The sequence below is a fragment of the Mastigoproctus giganteus genome, chromosome 7 (genome assembly GCF_048544385.1).
Source record: "Mastigoproctus giganteus isolate SK-2022 chromosome 7, ASM4854438v1, whole genome shotgun sequence".
Taxonomy (NCBI): domain Eukaryota; kingdom Metazoa; phylum Arthropoda; class Arachnida; order Uropygi; family Thelyphonidae; genus Mastigoproctus; species Mastigoproctus giganteus.
Genome location: NC_143581.1, coordinates 14,056,943 through 14,070,739, shown reverse-complemented (window position 1 = coordinate 14,070,739; position 13,797 = coordinate 14,056,943). Strand labels below are relative to the sequence as shown.

The following is a 13,797-nucleotide window of genomic DNA, read 5'->3' as shown; positions in this document are numbered from 1 at the left end:
TGGCTGATGCTCCATAAGTTTGCTTTCTTGCATCATATGCCTTAACTAATGCTAATATCATATAGCATCAGATCAATCCGTGAACACACACCAGTACAAATATAATAAATGACAAAACCATTTGAACTGGAATACTATAAGGACTTGTGCAGTATGGCATGAATAGCTGAAGTAACAGAAATTCCCAAGGACAACTTTCATGTCTTTGTTGTATATTTCTACATATGCATGTGCATTAATTTTTTAACCATTTTTTTTGGTCCTTTTTAACCTTTTCTGATGAAAGTTTCAGAGGAATTTGCTGAGAAGTAGAGTTCATTTATAAGTTCATTTTTATTTATATGTATATAAAGTTCTTTATTCCAATGCAGAATGAATGATTTTATTAAAGATAATATTTATAGGTTCTTTTTTAATATTCATGTTAAAAAAATTTATTTTCATTGAAAATGAATTACAAAAATTTAAATTCATTTTTCTTCTTTTATTTTTTAATATTCTTATCAAAGATATTCATAAATTGTTTGTTAACTGCATTGTTTTGATTTATAGAACCCTTGTATGATGAAGCTAAGCATCGGATGCCAATTTTAAATACTTTAGAAGTGAAGGATTTTATTAATGGTCCTGACACATTTACTCCAGACTGCCAGTGGGTTCTAGGTGAGACAGCTGAAGTATGTTATTTAAAGTATTTCATTTGAAATCAAAAGGTCTTAACTAAATTGAATAGAGTTGCATTTCAGCATTATTAATGACAGAAAAAAGAATATGATCTCTTTTTATGTTTGTAAAAGAAAGTGTGATCTATCTCAGGACATAAGAAGGCAGACATCTGTTTTGCTGGCTTGCATTTGGTTAAATGTTCTTCACAGTTACATAGAGATTAACACAGATTTATTTGTTATTTCCAAAGATGGAAACAAGATGTTTGATTTTTAAATAAGAACTAGTTAATTCTAATATTTTAGAAAAAAAGAAGTCTAGGATGTAGACTACCAGGAAAAATAAATGCCACATTTGTACTTTACGATTTAAATAGGATAATTTTTAGGTGTAATTGTAACTGGATAGATTTGTAATTGCAATTGGACAGATTTTCCTAAAATTTATTTAAATCTTCTAGAAAGATTTGTGAAACCTCAAATTTTGTTAAAATTGGACCAATTGAAATTTGTCTTTTTTTTTTTTTTTTAAATAAAATTTAGGATTATAAATAGAAGAACGCTGAGTGGATAGAAATCATGGGATACCTACCTAGTAACGTGTAGGCCCACCTTTTGCACAAATAAGGGCAGTCACATGGCGAGGCATTGAATCCACTAGTTCATGAAATCGTTCCACAGGTATATCCATCCATGCTTGCTGCACTGCTGTCCATAATTCCATTGAATTCCTGGGTGGAGGATCCAAAGCTCAAACGGACCTTTCCACAGCATCCCAAAGATACTCCACTGGGTTCATGTCTGGTGAATGGGGAGACCATTCCATTGTGGTAAAATCTGCAGAATTCTCTTCGAACCATGTTCTAGTCACCACGGCTCTGTGGGGAGGCGCATTGTCCCACTGGAAGAGTCCATTGTTCTGTGGGTGCATGATGATCATGAAGATGACCATGATGCAGATGGTCTACAAGGATGAACATGCAACCTGGACCATTCAGAGGTGTGTCTAGACGTACCAAAAGTCCCAACATATGCCGGTTGAACACGTCCCAAACCATTACAGACTGTCTACCTGCCTGAACAGTTCCTTGTTGACATGATGGGTGCATAGCTTTGTGCGGTTTCCGCCAGGTATGCACCCTACCGTCCACTCAAAATAACTGTAAACAGGACTCATTGGACCAGGAGACCCATCTCCAATCATCCAAGGTCCAGTGATGGTGTTCTTTCACCCAGTTGAGGTGTAGAGTCCTGTGTCATGGTGTTATCAATGGGACTTGGGTGGGTTGGCAGCTCCCATAACCTATTGCAGCTAATGATCGCCTGATGGTCTTGGTGGAGACCTTTCCAGCACATCCCTTGTTGAAATTGGCTTTGATTTGTGCCACTGTCACTCTCCAGTTTGCTGAAACAATGCAAGACAGACGTCGACGGCCATGTTCATCCACCACCTTTCTCCTCTCACAGAACTGTCCATGATGAGATGTTATTCCGGAAATGGCATATTCCCAATACACTCTTAATACTGTCGATGGGGATAGTGCAATTTCTGTACCATCTCCACGATAGAGTGACCCATGAGTCGGGCACCCACTATCATTCCTCTTTCAAAGTCTGTTAACTCGCAACGTTTATCCATACTGACATTGAATTACCGTCTATGTGAATGCAGTGTATCTATATATCTGCCAAGTGGTGGATTCGTCCACTAGCAAGAGGGGTGACAGAATCGCGTTGCCCAGGAACCAGGTATCCCACAAATTCTGTCCTTTCAGTGTGTTTTAGATACTAATATCATTTGAATATTTCTGAATTAAGGAAATTGAGAAACATCCAAATGATAGTTTTAGATGTGTAAACATGAAGATCAACACCTGATTTTCAGCATATGTTTTGTTGTTCCCTGGGGAGGTTTCAGACACAATCCTGACTCCTTTGGGTGTTTGCATGTTACTCAAGAAGAAAAAATTAATTAGATTGACATTGATTTTTAATGCATCTTTCTTTTTCAAAGAGAGGTTTCTAGTCCATTTCTGATTCGCCCTCACCTCAACAGAAACATTACAATAGGTTTGAAAGGCAGCTTTGATCTTTTCAAAATTTTTGGACTGTTCTTCCAGATTTTGTCATTATTATAGTAGTACTGGCAAATTATTCAAAGAAGCAAGCTTATACAATATCAGCCAAAAAAAAAAAAAAAAAAACTACCTACCTTGTGTGTCCATTCCCTCTAATCTCTCTCTCTTTTTTTTTTTTTTTTTTGGCTGGTGCAGCATAAGCCTCAGGCTTCCTTGCACTATATGGCTAATAATAATAATAATGTGTCTAATTTTTCCTATAAAGCGTTGTGAAGGTATTCACAATATGAGATATAACTTAAAACGATGCTGTTTTGCTAACATTCTGTTAATTCAGATTTGGCTATGTATTATTGATGCTTTCGCACTATACTTATACATAGTGTAATTTTTCCTTAAATTCATTGAAATTACTTACTTCCACAACACCAGCTAGTAGTTTGTTCCAATTGATTAGTTACTCTCTGGCTGAAAGAAACTTTTGCACATTTATCCTGTAGTCATCCTTTTTCAATTTAAGTTTATGTCCTTAACCATAAACTTAAGTTTAAGTTTATAAAAGAGTTAGAGGATGGTTAACTCAAAGCTTTCCAAAGCAAGTTTAAGTTTATAAAAGAGTTAGAGGATGGTTAACTCAAAGCTTTCCAAAGCTGGTGTTGTGACACCTTAGAGTATCCTGTTGTAAAGGATGTTACCAAATTTTGGAATCATATGAACATTATTTAATTTTGATTCCCTTTCGCTGCATATGCTGATGTACTGTAATAAATTGATTAAAATACAGTTGAGTAATACATTAAAAATTTACAACATTCTTCATATGCTTCATAAGTTACAAATAGTGAGCTCTGGGCATGTTCTTTTTCTTTGAAAGCTGATTTGACAAGAGTGAATTTCAGGTGCTGTGGTTAAGTTTGTGCATAGTACTGCGGATCTGTCACTTTCTTTCGCTTTTTTTTTTTTTTTTTTTCTGTTTTGTTCTGAAAAAGAAGTTTCATGCATTATGCTTTACCCTCAATTTAAACGTAAGACACAAAAATGGATGTAGTGTTAAATAATTATAAAATTCAGGGTAAGACATTGAAATATTTTTGCACATATTTGGTGAGTTGACATCAAAAAATTTTGGAAAGCACAGGTTAACCCATATTCTCCCCCCCCTAATGTATGCAATCTGGATAATTTTTGAAAAAAAATTATCACAGCTATCTGTAACACATGGCAAGGTTCTGGTAAAAACTTAAGTACATTATGGAAGTTTTTAATCCCTGAGGTTAGTTATTTTGATAACTAAATGTGCTTGAAATGTAATGCAATGCTTATATTACCTAACTCATCAAAATTATATGGAGTCAGTGAATATATATATTATAGTTTGATTGCTTAGATTACTTAAATTTTTGGTATCTATTTTCTATAGGGTATTAAGGTATATACTGAACGGGAGATTTAGTTAGCGTTTTTAGTCTAACCTCTTCCAAAGTCCTATTCCAAACCTAGTCCAAAGGGATAGCAAACCAACTCATGTAAATAACAACCAAATCATGTAAATAACAAAAATTAATGCTTGTAAATAACAAAAAATAACGCTTGTAAATAACATACAACCAAATCACGTTATTTTCAAATTAATTTCACCACGGAGTTAAAACGGAAACCTCCCCCCAGTACTCAGCCCCCACCCCGGCTGACGTAGGAATCAGCCCACTCATCGGATGAATTGCAAAAATATCACCCTACAACAATATCAAGCAACAATAGATGCGACTGCGCACTCAAAACCAAACCAGTGATAAAACAAACAATGAATAGGGCTAACCCCTCATTTACCGAAAGACCACCACCGGACAGATAAGTATAGCTCCACTTGATTATTCCGATAATTACCCGTTGGGCTTTGTTTCTCCTCTACCAGTTTGCCGAATCTGAAGTTAAGAATAAAAATTTTCAAAAATTAAAATTAAACTGAAAGACAAATTGACATAAAACTATCCTTATTCAATGAATTAAATAATCTAAAAGAGCAAAATAATCTCACTAATAAGGCAAAACTGATAAGGAGTTAATAGAAACGGGTAATTATGAGACATTCCTTTAAAACTGGCTATCGATCCGCTCAAAGCCCCAGATGAAGTAGCGGATAGATGACCAGGTAAGGGAATGTTAGTATTGATTAATATTAATTAAAGTTAAATAAATATAATTATAACTAACTTCATTAGATATTATATAATTTGAACACCACCACAGACCCCTAGGAATAGGTTAGACTAAAAACGCTAACTAAATCTCCTGTTCAGTATACACCTTAATACCCTATAGAAAATAGATACCAAAAATTTAAGTAATCTAAGCAATCAAACTAAAATATATCAAGCACGTATAATAGTCCAATTGCCACATGGCAATGACATTAACGTAGCAAGTGACAAATTAAAAACAATCTAATAGACACTAACTAAAATAATAAAAACACAAAATATATATATATATATATATATACTCATCAATAATTTAATATATTTTTTAATATGATAAATTAATAAAATGTCTTGGCCTGTAGGATCTTAATTGCCATTTCTCACATTTAGTGAGGGTAGTAATTGACTGAAAAAATAGATACATGAATTTTAAAACATATTAATTTTATGTTTTTTTATAATCTGTGTGGTCAGGTTGCCAACTTATTTGTAGCAGTAGGAATGAATGGAAATGCAGTGCAGTCTGCTGGTGGCCTAGGAAAAGAACTTGCAGAGTGGATTATCAGTGGAGAACCTAAGGCTTATCTTTTGCCCTTTGACATCAGGCGATTTGTAGATTTGCATAATAATCACAAATTTCTGAGAGAAAGAATTAAAGAAGCAGTTGGTAAATATAAGTTAATTTTTGGTCTTTTTTTTTTTTATCTTAACTGTAGATTATCTTTCTGTTTTTAGCAAAAGATTAGAGTAACATTGGTGACTACTATAATTTTTAGTGTTTCTCACCAACCATTGAAGCTTTCAAAGGCTTCTGCCTTCTTCCTGTTGAGGAAGAAGGCAGAAGCCTTTGAAAGCTTCAGTTATTTTAGCGCTTTTAATCTAGTATATTTTATTGCATTTTAATTCAGTATTTTATTATCATTTTATTTGTACATTCACTGTAAATTACATTTGTTTTATTCTATCCTAATTCAGTATTTTATTATCAGTAACATTTTGTATAATCGTATTTTGTTTGAGCTCACATTAAATTTATTGTAAATTTAAACATAAACTTTTTAAGATTTTGGTTTTCGTTTTTTACTTCAATGGTTGGTGAGAAACACTAAAAATTATAGTATGAATATACCCAACCCCAGAGGCCTATTTGAAGAATTGGTGACTAGTTTATAAACTTAAGTAAGATACATTGGGCAGTGTGCATTTGCCTAACGTAGAATGACAATTGATAGAGCGAGGCAAAGGATGAATTTGGCCTTCATATTTTGAGTGGGGGAAGTAAGAGTAACATAGGAAACCTGTTCTAGTTACAGATAATGTAAAAGAACATGCTTTTTGAATAATCTGATGGGAATAATTATCTCACTCATACTGGAATATTTTGCCAATATGGACAAATTTTTTTCATCTATATTCAAATGAAATATTTTGGAGGGTGGGGGAGAAGAAGACTTAGTTCTGCTTATGATCATTCAGCATTTAATGAATTTGAAAGCAAAAAAATCTGAAGAAATTATCAGATTTAACCTTTGCTTCCTCATGTGACCCAGCCCCAAAATGCCACAAACAAACCAAAAATAAAAAATAAAAAAATTATTACTTGAAATCTGGTGTTCACAAATTATTTATTTTTGGGTTTACACGAGTTAGAAAAGTTACAATTTTTTAGGGTCCATAATTTGGCAGGGCTTATGATAATAATCAGCCAGGTTCTGTTGAATATTCAGTGCATGTAAACATTCAATACATGCTGTAGCCATCCCTCTGTAGAGGGGCCATATATAGATATTCTGTCCAAGGCTCACACATGACTGTTTCTTTGGGTAGCTCATAAACTGAAGAAATATTCTCATACTGAGTTATAAGATTTTTTAAATGACATACAGTGCGCTCACATTAAAAAAAATAAATAAATATATTGTCAGTATTTTGAAACCAGTAAATATGTTGAATCCATCATTTCACAGTGCATTTGCACTTTCACTGGTGGTCACGTGATATCATATACAGGGTACTACCACATGGAGAATCATTTTCATCCTATTTGGATTCTTGAATTGGTAATAAAAAAAACAGTTATAAAAAGTTACCTTGGAAAGCACTGTGGGTTTGAGTGTAAAGAGAAAGAAAAAAAAAAAAAAGGTAAATATTTAGCATATTCAACTTGTTTTAAGAAGGGTCGTTTTGTTTTGTAACCAATAATGCTAAATGTAGCCATTTCACTGTTTCAAAAAAACTGATGACAAGCTTAAAACCAGCTCATTCCAGACTTTTTTTTTTTTTTTTGGCTGATGCTGCATAAGCTCATACACTTGCTTTCTTGCATCACATGCCACTGCTACTACTACTACTATTGTAGAAAAAGAAACACTAATTACCATGAAAAAAATGTGGCAAATTAATGCTGTCATTAGGGTTATACTTGGTAAGTTGTGATTCTGTTATCTGAGTACCAAGTCCAATATTCAAAATAAAATAAAACCATAAAATGAGAAAAGCAAAACAAAGCTCACCCTTAGCAGTCCAAATGTACAACTCCCCACCCAAGAAAACATATCCTTATACACACTATAGTATGATACCTCTTCAAAGATACATCAGTGCATGTGAATTCCATAAAGGATCATGTATGATTCTTTTTGGACTTAATAAATGCTGCTAGTATGCTGTGCTGAAGTATGCTATTCTACCTCCCTTCCTAATTTGAAGACTCTGCAAAATGGAGGGAGAAAGCACAGCATAGTTAAGAAAAAAAGGAGAAGCCTTTTGGAGCAGCTGTTATGCAATAAACTCTTTCTTGAGTCGTGTAGTGAGATGAAAATATCCTTCCCAAAGCAGAAAAATTACCAGATTATTCCTACAGTTCTGAACATACAACTTACAGACATTGTCTATGCAAACAAAGCTCCATAAGATAAACAGTATAATGTTTTTGAAAATGAACAATCTTTGAATATTTATTTTTCCCCTGATCAAATAAAAAGTTTGTATTGATGTTGAATAAGAAACTAATTGCAAAATGCTCTCCTTGCTAACTAAAATTACTCATTAGTAATTTTAGTTTTTGTGCTGTCCAGACAAAAGCTGGATATGACTTTTGTGCTATTATTCTTCATCCAATAAGATTCATTCTGTAATAGAATGCTGCTGTTGTTAAGCATCTTTACTAAGAGTACATAATATTTTATCTTTTTTGAAAATTATGCCAGCTATTTGCAAGATACCTACAGCAATCATGAAAAAAAAAACAAAAAAAAAACTTGTAGTCCAACCTTACAGCTGCTAGACTGACCTGTAAAATACTAGTAGTCTCCATTAGATGACTGGGTTTGTCCATAGTACATGATATGAGGTGTGTCAATAAAGTTACTGGACTGTTGTGGTCATGTTCAATGAGTTTGAAAATAAATGGGAGTGGTATTTGTAGTTCAAACTTTCTCCAACAGATGGTAGTACAGAGATTGTCTAGTAGGCTGACAGGTTGCAAGTAATAGTCAGTTTTGTTAGTAGTGTTAATGTCCAGTGTGAGAATTTTGCAATGGAGCAGTGAATGAATATCAAATTTTGCTTTAAACTGGGAGTTTTTACATTTATGTTGCAGAATTTCATCTGCAACATAAATGTAAAAAATGTTTATGGTGATGAAATATTAAGTCATACCAGTGTGTTTGGTATAAGCAATTCAGAGAAGGATATGAGGAAGTTCGTGATAACCCAAGAAGTGGGCATCCATCAACCTCTTGAAATGAGGATAGAGTTGCAAAATTGGAAGAAATTGTGGAAAGAGATTGACCCTCAGAATAATGGCTGATGAGTTGAATATGAATAAGGAAATAGTTCGTCAAATTCTGCATAAGGATTTAGGGATAATGAAGGTTGATGCAAATTTGTGCTGTAGCCTCACAGATGAGCAGAAGCAATGAAGAGCATCATGTGAAGACTTCATCCAAACTTATCAAGACAATCCTAATTTCCTCGACTATATTGTCACTGGAGATGAGCGTTGGATGTTTCAATACAACCCAGAGACTAAGCTCCAGGAATGCAGTGGACTTAAAAATCATCACTACGATCCAAAAATGTTTGTTTATAGAAGCCTAGGAATCAAGATAATGTTGGTTATGTGTTTTGACAAACAGTGTGATTTACAAGGAATTTGTACATGAAGGGGAGAGAGTCAGGTGTTTCAAAGACCATTGAAATGCATTTTATGGATGAGGTTGCATGGCAGCTGATTCTTGTTGCACAACGATGCCTCCTGTCCCACCCATTCTACACTTTTTGGGAAGACATTTCTGATTAAACATTGCATTGTACAGATCAACCATCCACTTTACTCTTCTAATTTAGCACTAGTGGACGTTTTCCTCTTTCCCAAGGTGAAAACTGTCCTCAAAGGAAAGAGATTTCAGGATGTTGAGGACATAAAGAAAAATGTAACTACTGAACTGAATAATATCTCTTTGGACACCCTTGCTGAATCTTTTCAGTACCTTTTAGAAAGGTGTGATAAGTGCATTCAATCAGGTGGTGATTACTTTGACTAAAATTAAAATCATTTTTAATCTCCTTCACTTTGTGTTATTTTTATTGCACCAGTCTGGGAAGAACTTTATTGCCACACCTCATTTATAAAATGACCAAGAATATGACCACAATAGTAGCAGAATCCAGTTTTAATTGTCTTGACTTTCATATGCATTTTTTTTTTCATAATGAAGACGTGGACTTGCACTTTATTTAAAATTGTATATGAATGTATTTATTTAAATAAATTTATTTAATTTAATAAATTTAATATATAATTTATTTAAAATTGTAATGAATTGTATATTCAATGTTTTGATGTTTTATAAATAGCAAGCCAAGAGAGCTATTCAATGTTTTATAAACAGCAGGCCAAGTGAGCATCACCTTAACACTTCCCCTACCAAAGGTGAACATTGTATGCAGATCATTAAAAATTTTTAAAACAGTCTGAAACATGTGCAAGAAACTTCATTTTTCATTGCTCAGTCCATACCAATTGGCAGCTGGTTCTTGTTGCACAACGATGCCTCCTGTCCCACCCATTCTATACTTGTTGGGAAGACATTTCTGATGAAACGTGGCATTGTTCAGATAACCATCCACTCTACTCTTCCGATTCAGTTGACTTAGCATCCCCAACTCTATTGGAGAGCAACTACTATAATGTTACCTTGGGTATCATTATCAGCATGTAGATTTCCTGGTTGCAGCATTATGCAGGAAATTTGTAAAATGACTCCTATATTTTATACAGATGTGCTTGCATGTATGCACACACAAAGATTAGAATTCATAAGTGTAAATTGTATAGATTGCATTTTCCAAAGTATGGTCTGTAGTTGGGTACTGGTCCTTGTGGGATGGGAGGGGGGAAACAGGGAAGGGTTCCTAGAAAATCTACTAATAATTATGCAATTTTATTACTATCATGCAGTATTCATGAGCATGGTAAGTCACAATATTTAACTTTTAAACTAGTTTCTCCTCTGGTTTTCTTCAAAAAAAAAAAAATTCTGGATACAAAACCATCTAGTTTGGCATTCAGAAATTTTGAATGTCAGAAATCACCTCATTATCAGCAGCAAAGTGTTTTCCACACTTTAGGGCAGGAAAGAGGAAGAAATCTAAGGGTGCAAGGTCAGAGGAATAAGCAGAATGTGGAAATATTTCAATTTTTCCTGGCACATCGACTCCATTTCATGTGCACATTGTGCCCTTCACTTTTGGTAAGGAGTCAGAAGTCTGGGAATCCATCTAGTAAACACTTTACTCAAATGGAACTGTTTGTGGTTGATATTCTCCACAGACTTTACACTAATTTGAAGCTCTACAGCTAGTTCTTTGATGGGCGCCTCCGTAGCCAGGTGGGAAGGAGCAGCAGTGCGTAGCACACGCTTCTTGATTAGACCGGGGTTCGAGCCCATCACCAACAAATACGGAGGATGTGGAAAGGTCAGGGAATGACCACCGCATATCCCCGGAGAAATATAGCCTTAGTTGCTAATGCTCCTAAAAACCAAATAACAACAACAACCATAGCCAGGTGGGCAGGAGCAGTAGCGCGTAGCATGCGCTTCTTGATTAGACCGGCGTTCGAGCCCATGACGACCAAATACAGAGGATGCGGAAGGTCAGGGAATGATCACTGCATATTCCCAGCCCAGGTAAAGGGTGAGGGTTGGCATCAGGAAGGGCATCCGGCCGTAAAAAATTGAATGCCAAAACAATAAAAATGCTGACCCCATATATAATGGGAAAAAGCGAGAACAAAAATAAAAAAAACAGCTAGTTCTTTGATGCTAATATCTCAATCTTCCAGGATTAATGTCTCAATTTTGGCAACTTTCTCTTCTGTTACAGCAGTTGCTGGCCAACCTAGGATTTCTTCATCATTAACTGAAGTTCTTTCATATTTGAATTGTTTGTACCAGTGTGCAACACTGTAACCTGGGCAGTCTTCTCCATGAACAGCAACCATTTCTTTGTGGATCGTTTTGGGTGTTTTTCTTTGCAGAGGAACCTAATCAGTGATCAGTATTCCACTTTATCCATTGTGACACTTCACTTCATTCAGTGCTGCAAAGAAAAAAAAAAAAAAAAAAAGAATTATCAGATTGAAACCAAAATTTGTGTGGTTGCTATAGAGATTTCAAGGTATCAAACAAAAATAATTCGTCTTTCTATCATAACTATTTCTGGATGAATAGTTTCCCCCCCCCTTTTTTTGAATGCCCTTTATATCAGTAATTAGCTAACTATGGTCAAATAACTTTCCTCTTTTTTGAATTGCATCATTACCACCTATTTTGAAAATCAATGCTGCTGTCTCAGCTTTAGTGGTTTGACTTGGAATGGTTACCTACAAGTAAGTGTCAGTGTTTCTGTAGTCAGTTGTAATTGCCCATCTTTTGAAGGTCCACATGTGAGGACCTTTAGAAATCATTAAAATACAGACAGAGAAACATTTTATATTCTACAGCTTTATATTCTTATATTTTATAAATTCATTTATAGTAAGATATGTAATCCAGATATTTTAATAAAATTTAAGAATATATGCTGTACAAACGGAATATATTTTCATATTATATAGATATTTATATAATAGATGTGTGACATAAATGCTTTTGTTTTTGTACAATAAAATTGCAAACTTATTTGAAATATGAAATACTTGTTGTCAAAACATTTATTCCAAATAAATACTAAATAACAGGATAGCAAGTACCATAATCAAGGGTACTTGGTATCTGTTTACACTTAAAGGAAACCTAATAATGTGAATTTTTAATCAGTTTTATTTTCTTTTAGGTAGACGTTATGCTATTAGTCATCCTATGCAGACTGAATTCCAAACAGCACGTAAGCTTCGTTGTTCTCCATTATACATTGCACAGAATAAAGCTGGAGCTGTGTTTGGTGAACGAATGGGATTTGAGAGGGCACTTTATTTCGATCCATCAAAATCACGTAGGTTTTATTTTAGTTTGTCCTAAATGAGTAAAGTACCATGTCTGGGCAATAATATAGAATGTATAAATTTAAGAGTATACAACAAAAATTAATAACTAGTAATAATATGAATTAAAAAGACATAAAATAATTAAACTCAAATTAGTAAAAATTGGTTTTATAGTTAAATCAAAAATTTTAAATTTACATAAAATATGGCTTTTAAATAGTACTGGAGGTGGGGTATAGATGTTATGCTTATCAATTATTATTAATGAATTGATAATTGTGTAGTAAAGTTAGGCATGAGAGCCCTTTCTGTCCTTTAAATTAAACAAATTCATAATTGCTAATTAAGTAAGAATGATATGATTAGCAGTGCTTAAAACTGGTTCTAAATAATAATGTTTGTATAACATGTGCAGTACATTTAGTTATTATATGTGGTATTATGTAATTCAAGTACAATCTTATACAGGTCTTATTATTATTTTTGTTATAAATCAACAGGGATTACCTTTATTTTAGATATAGGAAGCTTCCTATATCTAAAATAAAGGTAATCCCTGTTGATTTATAATATAATAGAATATAGGAATTATTGAGCATTTAATAGCTCTCAATTATCAAATTTATTATTTTTGTAGAAGAAGAACGCCTCTGTCCTCCAGCCCCTACATTTTCAAAGCCTCCATGGTTTGACCATGTGAAAGAGGAGTATTATGCATGTCGAGAACGTGTGGGAATTATTGATATGTCATCTTTTACTAAATTCCATTTAAAAGTAAGAATAGTATAATAATATTTTTTATTAATTAATAACAAGATTCATCATTGCCCATGAAAAGTTTGAGAGTAAAGAAGTGTCACATTCTAACCTAAGAAAAATTAAACACAAAATGAGTTCTTGACATGAAGAACTCATTTCATTCTTTGATAAATTTCTTGGACATTATTATTATTTTGTACTACTTCAAATAATGCATCAATGGAGGACAAAATGAAATGAAGCATTTTAACATCATGTTTAAAAAAAAAAAAAAAAAACCTCACTAAACATTGGACACATTTCACATAATGTGAAAAAAAAATTGTGAAATTTGATTGATTTCTTTTAATTGCAAAAAATTTGTTTGGTAATATAACTATAATTAAAGTAAAATGCAAGTTTTAAATTAAAAATGCTCCTTTCCTTTTTAGTTGTGATGAGTACTCCTCTAGTGAAAAATTTTTATTTATTTATTTTTTTTTTGTGGAGGGGGTGATTATTTAACATTCTAATAAACTGTTGCTAATGTAAGGCACTAGGAAAATTGCTGCTGGAAATAATTTGGTGTTAGATTATAAAAAAAAAAAAAATTTAATAAAGAG

The 13,797-nt window shown here is 33.4% G+C and overlaps 1 protein-coding gene across 1 annotated transcript in view; it reads left to right on the top strand.

Annotated features, from left to right (window-relative positions):
* The window catches only part of LOC150082539 (pyruvate dehydrogenase phosphatase regulatory subunit, mitochondrial-like), an 84,860-nt gene that overhangs the window by 46,109 nt on the left and 24,954 nt on the right, over window positions 1-13,797 (top strand). The window contains exons 10-13 of the mRNA XM_090378677.1: window positions 553-677; window positions 5,419-5,611; window positions 12,286-12,444; window positions 13,074-13,210. Of these exons, the coding sequence (XP_090234803.1) occupies window positions 553-677; window positions 5,419-5,611; window positions 12,286-12,444; window positions 13,074-13,210 (614 nt within the window). The remainder of the gene's footprint in view (window positions 1-552; window positions 678-5,418; window positions 5,612-12,285; window positions 12,445-13,073; window positions 13,211-13,797) is intronic.